Below are 13,014 nucleotides of genomic sequence, written 5' to 3'. Positions count from 1 at the left end.
AGAAGTTTAAGTAGGACAGCAGTATTACTGTAATATCTCTCAGCAGGACAGTATTGGAGAAACACATTCACAACTTACATCTGCGTTCAGTTCAGAAGCTTTTCAGATGAAATGAGAAGCACAAATGCTACACATCAACAACTGTGAAAATCTAAATCATATACATTTAAATATATATATATGTTTATATTTTATAGTGGCCAAAATTATGTCCAGAGGGGATATTTGTTTTAATGACCCTACAAGTTCAATAATGCAACCAAAATTTGAGGGACAAACAAATGACTGGTTTCACAGACAGGGCTTAGACAGATTAAGACAGGATTAGGCCTTATAGGTCAATTAGGGCATTTAATTAGCTTTAATAAACATACCTTAGAAGAAAAGAAAAAAAACATTACTGGTGTGAATCTTGAGACCAAACAAAGACAGTGACATATTTTAAGAAATGCTTTCAGTTAAAACAGCTCAAGCATTTTAGTCTGGGACTAGCGTGAGCCTTGTCTGTGAAACTGGGGGTATATGTAGATTATGATTATGTATATGCTAAACTGTTTGTTACATATATATATATATATATATTTATTATTTATGATTTAATGATTTAGTGAGTCATAAATTGTTCTAAAAAATGGATTCCTTCTAGAATGAAACACTGAGACGTGTGTCTGATAGATTATACCACAATATATTGGCAAATAAACAATCAAATAATGACACAATCACGAATTCGTCACGACCAAATCACAGAAACAAAATTGTGTTTGCTTTGTGTTTCTTATAAACAGTGTGTGTATAAAATCGCAACATATATAGATTCTAGAATTCTATAAACTCTATAAATTCTATATTTTAAATTATTCACAAATTAACTGTTGAGTGTCAGCAAATGTTGTCATTTTAGGTAATGATAAATCATAATAAATTGTTGAGATGGGATTTTGGTGATTTACTTGTATATCAACACAGCTGTAATTACCTGCTGATATATATATATATACTCTATTTAAAAAATTATACATACATTTATACATATATTTTTATACAGTTGCATTTATATATTTATTATTTACAATTAAAGTGATCTATTTAGTTATGTATGAACACAGCAAGGGAATTGTCCTGCAGTAAACATGTTCAATACAAATGAAAGTGACCCCAAAGCAGGGCCGAGCTCAGCTAAAGCACAGAACAACAGCAGCGCGTGTTATTCACGGACCAGCGCCACAGATGACATTTAGCAGGAGGCTCTGGCGGGGAGTCAGCTGTCACTCGTAGGAATGCTAACCTCTGTATGCTAGCTCCCGCTATACCTGCGGTTACCCGTACAGACGGGACAGGAGTGTCCTGCGGTTACCCGTACCGATCGAAGCCCTGCTAGCAAGACCTTCGCTAATCCCTCACAGCTCTCCGGAGGTAGAGCAAAAGACGTCAGGAACATGAGTGCTTCGATAGAAATAACGTCCCGAGCATTGATCTACACTCCATAGACACATTTACATGATGTCATAGTGAATGTGTTATTTTTAGATATTTAATATCACAGCTGTGTTGATATACAAGGAACTTTTCCTTTTTTTCCCCCCTCTCGATCAGAGGTCACTAAATCCCATCTCAGCTTTTTATTAAACAGTTATGCTTTTATTAATGCCTTTACTGTTTTTACATCAACATTTCCCAACAGTTAATCTGTGAATGATCTAAAAATGCAGAATTTATAGAATAGCGTATTTAGAATTTCTATAAGTTGTAATTTGGCAGTAAACACACACTGTTAAAATTCTCTAGACATTCAGTTGTGACAAACCATTCGTGATTGTGCCATTATTTGATTTTTATATGCCAATATATTGTAGTATAATCTGTTAGAAACACTTTATAATAGACTATTGAGTGAATGATTCAATGGGCTCTATCTCGCACCCAGCGAGTCCTGCACGGGTTTGGGTACCACACGGGTTCGGGTAACACATCTACAAAAATATGCCTGTTTTTCAAGTTGATAAAATAATTTAAAATCCACATCAGTTTATTCGTGCCCACGCGCCACGCCCTCCCAGGAATCTATAACGTTACCTAGGCTACTTTCACTTTTAAAAATTCATCATAACTGCGCGCGCGCGATCTGCTTGCAGTCGTCGAGATGGATGCTGAGGAGTTGAAGAAAAGAATAGCTAGTGGAGATTGTAAAGTTGTCGACAATTCGTCATCAAAAATCAAGTCTAGTGTGTGGGAGAAATTTGGAGTTATCGGAACAAAATATTGTGAACGGATTATTTGCTGCATGCATTTTCGTGTTGGATAGGAGCAAATGTGGAACTTCATCACCGAGGAAGCACGCAGATAACAAACCAAGCAGTTCTATCGATCAGTATTTTTCAAATTTAACACTGCTAAGTAGCCTATGTGTGGTGTGCAGGGCGTGTTTGAACCCAAAATTGTCAGATGTAGGCTAGACGAAATTGCGTGGCAGATATAGTGTTGTAGCCGCGTCTGTTCGATTGGTAAAATGTTACAAGTGTATAAATGTGTCTATAATGTGATTGTCTAAACTGATTTTATTTCGGGTGCGGGTCGGGTGTCGGTTCTATTTTAAGCGGGTCGGGTCGGGTGCAGATTTTAATTAGTGTTGCTGTCGGAAAACGGGTCGGATGCGGTTTTAAGCACTGCGGGTACGGGCGGGTGCGGATTTACAAAATCGGTGTGTTTCTCCATCCCCAATGTCACTTCTCTGTGTTTTACGGCCCTGACGAGAACCTCGGTCTCCTCGGCTGTGAACCGCGTCTGGCAAATCCGCCGTTATAATAGCAATCCGCCATGGAACAAGCGCGCCTGCTCTTAAAGGGAATGTGAGATGACGCTCTGATTGGTTTATTTCACGTTACGCCCAAACCACACCTATGAGTAATGAAGCTGCTTCAGACCAACACATTTTAGATTTGCGTTGGGAGCAAGAGTCATTTATCCCGCCGGTATAATAGCAACAGCGCCCGAGATCCGCCCACAAAGTTACTTGCGTTTCGCGTTTGATACTTGCGTTTCAGATCGTTAAAATAGGGCCCAATGACTCTCTCATAAAGAATCTCTCATCTGTGTTTTTAATTGAATCAATTGGTATGTTTGAAGTAATCAGATTAATGAATGATTCCGTGATTCACTTGCAATGTAACTGCAGAAAGAGATTATCTAGCCATATTGTATCTAAAATGTAACTCAATATTGACTTGCTTATTATAAAAGTATTGTTTTCACACATTTTCAGAAATGCAGATAGGCCAGTTTGGTGTCATTTGCAACACCAGATATAATCGCTCCAAACGGCAGGTCTTTCAGCCCACAGTGTGCAGTTTTCCTGGATGTTGCTGATGTGTAATTTAGCTACAGTGAGACGAGCGTCAGCTGAAAGCGCCGGAGTGGGAAGAGGAATCTGTTCTGCGTTGAATAATCCAGCTGCAATCTCTGCCATTACGAGGGCCGAGGCCGACAAAAGGATGTGATTTTTACCCTATAGACTGTAATTACTATTGCAGGTTCTCATTGTGCTCCTTCCCGTTAAAACGCAACGTGTCCCAACGCTAATGACTTCTTCCTGATGTGTTCATTCATCCTTTACACTTAGGCAATCTGTTTACCCAATAATTTACTCCATAGCCCACTCACTCTCTCTGCATCTCGGAGGAAAGGCGCAGGGATTACTGCTCATTGTGGCTGCGTCGAGCCCATCTGTGACCTAGAAAGGTTTCGCAGACCCTTTAAGCTTGCGCTGCTATCTAGTTAAATTGCTTCAGGAGCTGTTGTGGGGTGAGGGCATCGCCTAGGCTCATTTGAATGATTTTGTTTCCCCCGAGGAATGCCTGCGTTCTTCGAGTGAGCCGCAGGAACGGAGGCGGCTGCTTCCGTGATTACGCCGCACAACGGACATTATCAGCCAAATTAGACGTTTTCTGTTTCTGTTTGCAGTTTGTGTTGTGCTTGGAGGGGGGAGGTGGAAAGGTATAATTTGTGCAGTGTTAACATACTTCCTTCTGCCTGTGTTAAATGTAGATCCGGCCCGACACAGCAGGTGGGCTCAAACAATGGATTTAGATGGCTTAAAAATATGTGAAATAAGCATGCATACAATTATACGTACATATAGCTCAAATATGAGCCAAAAAATGTACAAGTAATATCGGTCAATAGCTAATGCAGTGTTTATTATGCAATAAAAAAAAAAAGTCAAGTGCCAACGACCAAAATAAACTGTACATTTCCCAACATGGGTGCAATAAATCAAGATTTATTTTTTTACCAGATCTGACCTATAAAATGACTTAATTGTGCTCGATTGCATACCATTTTTAAACCTGTTAATTTAGAAGTTATCAGAAGAAGCACTGGTTGATGACCAATAGCAGACGGGGAGTGTTCGAGAAACCTTTTTGTCTACGTACACTCTTAAAAATAAAGGTTCTTTATTTGTCATTATGGTTCTATGAAGGACCTTCGACATCTATGGAACCTTTCTAATGCACAAAAGTTTCTTCATAGTGGAAAAAGGTCCTTCAGATTATTAAAAATCTTGGTTTTGTTTTTGGTCTCTACTAGAACAGGTTTTCCTGCGTGAATGTTGATTATTTTCCTCATATTCTCCTCTCTTCTCAGTCTGTCAGTAACGCTCTGTTTACTTCCTGTCTCTATGAAGCCCCTCCTTCTGAAAAGCACACTGTGCTCTGATTGGTCGGCTGGAGCAGTGTGTTGTGATTGGTCGAGCGCTTCGAGTGTGTTTGGGAAATGTCCCGCCCCTTACCATAACCGCCAGTTTAACACACTACTGACTAACTCAACCAGGCCCCGCCCCTTTATTCTGCGTATGAATTATTATAATGATGAATAATGACTTGTTCGTTCCCGGGAGAAACTCAAGACTACAATGGAGGCGTTTCAGGAGTTCAGAAACACTGACGCTGATATAGAGAAGAACTGGAGCTTCTTCATGATCACACAGCAACATTACACACTAAAGAAAGATGCACAAAAAGCACAATAGGTCATCTTCAAGAACTGTTCACTAAAGGATTCTTTCCGGAGCCAAAAATGTTCGTCTATGGCATCACTGCAAAAAAAAAAAAAAAACTCTTTTGGAAACTTGATATTTTATGAGTGTACGTCTGGTGCCTCTAGAGGCTCAGAAATTACACACTTCACCTTTCAATTGGAATTGGAAATAACTTTTACTGACAGTGCACTTGTTCCTGTGAGGATGTGCTGCAGTTCCAATTAATATTAAAAATGGCATGAGTCATAACGGACCTAATATAGATAAAATTATGCTCCTCTCTTGGATGACAGGGGTTTGTGAAATGTGTCTAACGGTGCCAGACTATCCGGAAAACATTGATTGAATTAAATCCCGCTTTTGCGGGACGAGTAATCTAGTAAACAAAGCTATCTCATCCGCCCTTGGGCCAGCAATTCATCTCACATCCTCAGCACCTTCAGTGTGTGTTTTTAAGCTTCCTACCCTTCATCCAGAGACGCCATCGCATACGTTACACTGCTCAGGCAATGACATGAGCATCATGAACCAGAAATTAGGAGCACAGACTGAAAACCAAGGAGGTATAATAATAACTAAATAATAAAAGAGGGAGAAAGCATTGTAGTCTTTTTAATGATCCTTCAGAAATCATTCTGACGTGATGATTTGATGGTCAATAAACATTTCTGATTGATATCAATGTTAAAAACAGCTGTGGTTTTATGGAAGTTATCGTTCTATGATTTAATTGGACAATGACAGACTGGGTTGGACAACTATTGGGTGGCAGTGATGATGGGAACATTATTAAAAATCTGTCACTCAATCCAATCCAATTGCCCTTTACCTAAAAGTTGTTTCCGAGCCAATTTATCATTTGATTGGCCTAATAAATGTGACATCTCTCTCTAAAGAGGTTTTGTGAGGGGTTTCAATCATGCAGGACGTCATGTTTCTCCAGCTATCTGATGATGTAGTGCCATTCATGTAGAATATAAAACATCTTGAAACAATGGGAGGTCCAGTCATAAATGAACTCTATATACACAATACAAATAACATACAGTAAACGAAGCAATTTCATGAAGTCAAGCTGTCATAGTCCATAAGCGCCTGAGCAAACTCGACAACCGGCTTTTGCAGCACATGCTTAAATATAGTATCACCCGTTCAGTCGGTGATTACAGATAGAGATGAGAAAAAGTGTCTCAGGCAACTCATCTGTTAAATCAGTGAGCGGATCACGGAAACACAGCCCTCCTCTGGCTTTCGCTGCGGTGTAATCAGGGATTTAGAGCTCCTAATTGCTCCTTTGGAGTCATTGTGCCGGATAAATGAATTAGATTTTTAATCCCTCATGCCAGCAGGGCATTTTCATCTGATCCTTCTGTGTTTATGCCACAAAGTGACAGGAAAAAAAACACAGCTAAACCAAGAAACCTTGTGACACGGGTCTGAAGAACATTTAGATCAAATTCTGAAGGCCACAAAGGGTTAAAGGGTTAGTCTTTATTCAGATCTGAACTGGACTAACTACTGAGACCAACACTGGGAAAGAATGTTGGGAAATAAACGTAAAGGGAAGAATATTCAATAAAGAAAAGATCATAAATGCGCAGTGTGTGTGGATAGATCGCTGGGCGAATCATAAAAGCCCACGCTGGGAATCACAAAATAATTGTGAAAATTAACTTCATATACTGACACTTCCATCGAATATTGTGTTGGACAACGAGGGCCCTGCAAGTCAACTCAATTCAATTTTTGTTCAAACAGTTTAATAAAATGAATCATGATCCGAGGATCACTTCAGCGCTTTCCGAGAGCAACTGAAGTTGACCAAAGTTAAATTAGACTGACCTTCAGGGTGATGCTAATGCATGTTTGATGATCAAGGAAGGAAAAGCCATTATTTCATCATTCCCTCTCTCTCACGCAGGTGGTGGGTCAGATCGACAAACTCACATCGGATTTTGACTTGGACCTGGAGCCGGACGACTGGACGGTGGCGACGGCGAGCAGCACTTCGAGTAGCGAGCGAGGTTTGGGCGAGGCCTTTAGACTGGACTTCCTCGGCCAGGACATGCTCTCGGACAGCTGGGACTTCTGCAACTTCCTGGAGTCGGCGAACCGGAAAGCACACAGGGATGAGCCGGACGAGGCCCAGACGAGGCCCACAACCGCCAGCGTGTACTCGCAGATGAACGGGGGTCTCCCCGTCCCAAACGGACCTTTAATCATCACGCCGGACTCCTCCAGCGAAGAGGCGTCTAGCTCAACGCACAGCCAGAAAACCTCCCGGACCTCCGGGACCAGAGAACGGGTCCGCTTCAGCGACAAGATCCTCTACCACGCCTTGTGCTGCGACGATGATGAAGACGAGGAGGAGGACGGTGGCGAGGAGGACGATAAGGGCGAGTGTGGGACCCCGGATACGGACAGCGAGCCGAGTCCGTTAGCCAGTTCTCCGATCCCGCCGCTATCCTCCTCCGATCTCTACAACTGTCGGGAAACGGCGTCCGCGGGCCCGTCGCCAGTGAAGGTGTCAATGATTGGCTCTCATACGCTCCCGAGGAAAGGTCTTCTAAACCCGGGCTGCCGGAAAAAACTGTTACGCAACAGCAGCACACAGACGGTTTCGGATAAGAGCACTCAGACTGTACTGCCATACGTCCCCGCCAAACAGAAGAGCAAGGACCTCTGAGAGAACAGACAACTTTGCATATACGAAAACAAGAAGGAACTGAGACAGGATTACAAAGAACTATATACTATTTAATATTAAATACATAGATAATAGATTAAAAAAAAACAAAAAACACTAATGAATTACTAAATAAATTATATATGGGAAAATTTCAAGACTTTTGTCCTGCATGAAACGCTCTCGTCTCTTTCTTCATACATTATCAGAGATTAGTTTCCTTTGAGCGTTATTCAGCTTAAGATGTATTAATAACCAGCTCTTAAAAGTGTTCATACGACAACTTCAGTGGTTAGGAACGTTTCAAAACTACACTACTGACCAAGGCTGCATTTATTTGATCAAAAATACAGCAAAAACAGTAATATTGTCAAATAATTTTACAATTTCAATTGGAAGTTAAAATAGGAATTTTTAGGATTACATTAACTTTATTCAGTAACTCTTTACAGTAAGGTTTCATTAGCATTAGTTCACTACATTAGTTAACTGCACTTCTACAGAATTTATTAATCTTTGTTAATGTCTCAACATTTACTAATACACTAATAAAATCTAAAGTTGTATTTGTTAAAATTCGTTTATGCACTGTGAAGTAACATGAACAAACGGATTTTCATTAACTAACATTAACAAATACAGACCCTTTCCAAAAAATTAGAATATCATGGAAAAGTTTATTTATTTCCATAATTCCATTCAAAACGTTAAACTTCCATAGATTATAGATTCAGGGCCCACAACTTAAACGATTTCAAGTATTTAGTTGTTTATTTGTACATAATTTGGGCTTCCAGCTCATAAAACCCACGAAAACAGGATTTCAGAAAATGTGAATATTACATGAAATCACACAGTAATTACACAGTGATACCATGGTCATTGATCCAGGTTTGGGTTATTTTGGCAGTGTGGGCAGATGCAAATCCTGCTGGAGAATGAAGACAGCATCTCCATAAAGCTTGTCTGCTGAAGGAAGCATGAAGTGCTCTGGACATGTCCTGGTAGACGGTTGCGTTGAGTGGACAGCACAGTGGACCAACACCAGCCGATGACCAACACAGACTGTGGAAACTTCACACTGGACTTCAAGCATCTTGGATTGTGTGCCTCTCCATTCTTCCTCCAGACTCTGGGACCTTGGTTTCCAAATGAGATGGAAAATTTGCTCTCATCAGAAAAGAGGACTTTGGTCCACTGCGCTTTATTACATCCAGAGTCAACGCAGCCGTCTACCAGGACATGTCCAGAGCACTTCATGCTTCCTTCATTTCCCAGCAGGATTTGCACCTGCCCACACTGCCAAAAGAACCCAAACCTGGATCAATGACCATGGTATCACTGTGTAATTACTGTGTGATTTCATGTAATATTCACATTTTTAGAAATCCTGTTTTCGTGGGTTTTATGAGCTGGAAGCCCAAATTATGTACACATAAACAACTAAATACTTGAAATTGTTTAAGTTGTGGGCCCTGAATCTATAATCTATGGAAGTTTAACGTTTTGAATGGAATTATGGACATAAATAAACTTTTCCATGATATTCTAATTTTTTGGAAAGGGTCTGTACAGTAACACACGTATTGCTCGTGGTTAGTGTTAGTTAATACAGTAACTAATGTTAACAAATGAGACCTTATTGTAAATAGCAATAAAGAAGAATTATACTCTTGTAAAAAATGTATTCAGTAATTGATCAAAAGTGACAGTAAAGACATTTAAAATGTTACAATGTAACGATTTCTATTTCAAATAAACGCTGTCGATTCATCAAAGAATCCTGAAAACATTGCATGATGGTTTCCATAAAAATGTGAAGCAGCACAACTGTTTTTAATGTATTTTTGATCAAACAAATGTAGCCTAGACTTAATTATTCCAAACATTTGAATGGAAGTGTAAATCTCTACAGATGTTAGTGAGCTAAATCTGGCGTATTTGAGGATCGTTCCCTCGTTTGGTTTGGACGGATGAGGGAAGAGATAGAAACAGGCGTATTCTGAAGAGCCTGCTTTCCTCTCTGACATTTACTCTGCTTCTCTTGCCTCTCTCCTCTCGGCGGGGAGGTCGGGGTCGTCGGGGGGGACGACTTGAATCCCGGCGCACAAAGCCCAGATGCGAAAGGTTATGTCTCCCCATTCTTGTGCCCAGTGGGGATTGTGAACTCAATAGTGCTGTGTTTTATTCAAAGGGATGTTGCCAATAGCACAGCTGATCGATCCTCGCGAGGAGGGCGTTCGTTCGAGTCCTCGTCTCCCGGCTTTGAGGGTCTTTAACAAAAACCTGCCTCTCTGTTAGAGCTTTTGGTATTTACTCTACAGTGCAAAACAATCCTGTGGTGGGAAGAAATGTGTGAGTGGGTGGGAGAGAGAGAGAGAGAGAGAAACGAGAGCGAAATTATACATTAGAGAAAATGGAAAGGCAAATGAAGGGCAAAGTAGCCCAGCAAAATGAGTGTTTGAAGACAGATTGTTCTTAATTACCCCCTCAGCGTAATCATTTACTCGGATTCATCTCCCGTGGGAGTCGAGACGGTCAGGCCGATAGATCCCGAACGACCGGCTTGCTCTGAAAACCTCCGTCTAATGGCCTTCCAAACACACTTCTTCCTTTTCCAAGACAAGACGTTCATCTTGTGAATCCTGAAGGCGGGTCACGAGGTCGGATTGTGGAGTGATATCAAGCTCGCTGACTGATGACTACTGGATTCTGTAGGCCAGTGCTTCCCAAACTGGGGTATGTGAACATAACGCTAAGTTTAGTTTGATTTAATTCTATCTATTCTATATACTATTCTTAAAATAGCATTCAAACCGAGCATGTATTTCTAACAGGCAAAACGTCACTTCTAGTGTTAAAACAGAAAAAAGGTAGTGGCGTAAAAGGTCAAATACATGACATCCAATCATGACCTCATCTTTTGTGGTCAAAACTGACTGCATCTACACAAGCAGCGTGTGTATGAAAGGTTGCGTTTTGCTAGCATTTATTAGCATAAAGAACAGCAGTAGACACAGACTGACACATAGAGATCGGTTGAAGACAAAGTCTCTTCGACACAGAAAACGACCCTGTGTGAGTTCTTGTTTTTAATACGAGCAAGAATGCAATTTTCCCGAATATCCACATGATTGCAAATGTGACACTGATTTTATGCAACAGTTCAAACAGACAAAAAAGGTAATGTTAAGTGATGTTGATTTAAAACAGTATTGCTTTCTCTATTTTGCCATGAAATAATAGTTCAAACGAAAGCCACAGCAGAACTGTTGCGCGTCTCCGATAAACACACAGTGTTTTCGTCAGTGAATCTGCGGCTTTGAACGAAACAGGAGAGTCAATGATTCAATGGCTCATTCGTTACTGAATGAATGACTCGATGGCTCACTCATTAAGACAGAGACATGCCGCCACCTACTGGCAGTTTTAGTTTAATATTTAAAAAGTATCACTTTGTTTTTACCATCATTTCATATTTCTCTGTTGAATATTTTTTTTATTTAACACATTATCTCATGACATTATTTATGCCATTGTAATTGCATTCATGAGATGATGATTCATTTGATTGATTTAGTTTAACGCATTGATTTATTTTACTAATAATTAAATTAATGGAGTTTTAATAATTTGACATAAAACATGACATACATTTAATAGAAAAACTTTGCCTTTATAAAGGTAATAAATGCACCTGAAAATCAATTTAAGGGGGAAAACATTGTCCCTTAATGGAAAAGGTGTGATGTAACGATAGACTGGTTAAAAATTTATAAAAATATGTGACGATTCAAGTGGATTGAGATGTTAAAGGAATGGCGATACATGTTCTGAACAGCAGGGGCGCTGAAGCTGAAGCTGTGACCTCCAACATGGCAAACAAGCGTAGATCGTTCAGATCTGAGGACATTCTGACTTTCCGAAGACTAAAAATGAAAGCGACGAGGTGGTAACAGACTGACCACAAACTGTGTGCAGATACTGCAAGATGTTAATACACACTAATAGCACAACAAACGTGATGCAGCATCTAATCCATCACCAAAGCTGAAGACGTTAACAGGCCAAACCACACTGACCGGAGCCACTGAGATCACAAAGTGCTTTGGCGTATTCGTGTCGTCGTAGAAAAAGAATCCTCATCTGGAGGATACGCAGGGGACCTGGTGCTGGATATGAAAAAAGTATGATATGTGAGGAAAAATAAGCCAATGCTTTTGGGTTCTCTAGCAAATGTTTTGTGTGTTCCCCCAAGAAACTTTGCGGTCGTTCACAGAGTTTCGTGTTCCCCTGAGAAAGCGAGTCTAAAGTTTCATGGGGGAACGCGAAAGCATTGCCAAATCATTTTTCCTCCGATCTCTTTTTTTTTCACAATGTCCCTTTGGGATCTCCGTAAGAGAAAGACCAGCGGAGAACGGAGAAAGCTGCGAGAACCAGGTATTGTATTTATTTTACCATCTCTTTCTCTAAATGTGTACATGGAATTGTTTTTAAATAATTTGTTGATTAATATGGCATATTTTTCTAACTCTTGCAAGTGTAATGATACAAATGACAACAAATAATATTAAAACATTGCCTTTATATAACAATGTGAAACCCCTGTCACTGTTGTACGTAGACTTTTTTTTTATTTCTGCTATTCCTCTGAGCAGGAAGAGCGTGAAGAAAGTGCCAGTGGATTTGGGAATTTCAATTTAGTTTTATCTATTTTATTTGGCATAAAAGAAAAGAAAGGTGCAGCATTGTTTAATATACTGAGAAATAATAAAAGGAAACTTTTTCATTTATAATACGTCTTAAATCTCATTTTGTTGTGAGAAAGTCGTATCGTGAAACCAGGATTGTGAATCCTATATTGCATGGCGAGTTGAGTGAACCGTCCCATCGCTACGGCTCTCTGAAGAGTTTGGGAATCACCGCTGTGGGCTTCGGCTCAGATGTCATTCTGTGTCTCTTAAAACGGCTTCTTTAAAGGTCCAGGGGCCCATGAACTGTGGAGAGGAGAGTTTCTGTCGAGAGGTTATCAAGAAAGTGAAAGAAAAACCGGCATCTAAAAAGAATTCCTTGCCAACGTCTATCATACAACTTTATTACTAATGTATGTAATGTTAAAATATGTCCAATGGTTTCTGATTCTGCCAAAATGATTGTCAGTCCAATAAAAAAATAAACTTGGTAACGCTTTACTTAAAGCCTTCATGTATAATGGATTAGTCATAATGTACATTATAATGCATTATATATTTTCAGAAATAATTGCAACCAAAGTTAAAATGCATTATAA

At 39.9% G+C, this 13,014-nt stretch overlaps 1 protein-coding gene across 2 annotated transcripts in view; it reads left to right on the top strand.

Annotated features, from left to right (window-relative positions):
* insyn1 (inhibitory synaptic factor 1) overlaps positions 1–7,841 on the top strand; it is a 75,561-nt gene extending 67,720 nt beyond the window's left edge. For both annotated transcript variants that reach the window (XM_084409219.1, XM_084409220.1), the window contains one exon: positions 6,960–7,841. In XM_084409219.1, coding sequence (XP_084265345.1) covers positions 6,960–7,724 — 765 coding nt within the window. In that variant the 3' untranslated portion in view covers positions 7,725–7,841. The remainder of the gene's footprint in view (positions 1–6,959) is intronic.
* The last annotated feature ends 5,173 nt before the right edge of the window (positions 7,842–13,014 follow it).

This window comes from Rutilus rutilus, assembly GCF_951802725.1.
Source record: "Rutilus rutilus genome assembly, chromosome: 5".
NCBI classification, from domain to species: Eukaryota; Metazoa; Chordata; class Actinopteri; order Cypriniformes; family Leuciscidae; genus Rutilus; species Rutilus rutilus.
This window is presented reverse-complemented; position numbering and strand designations above follow the sequence as displayed.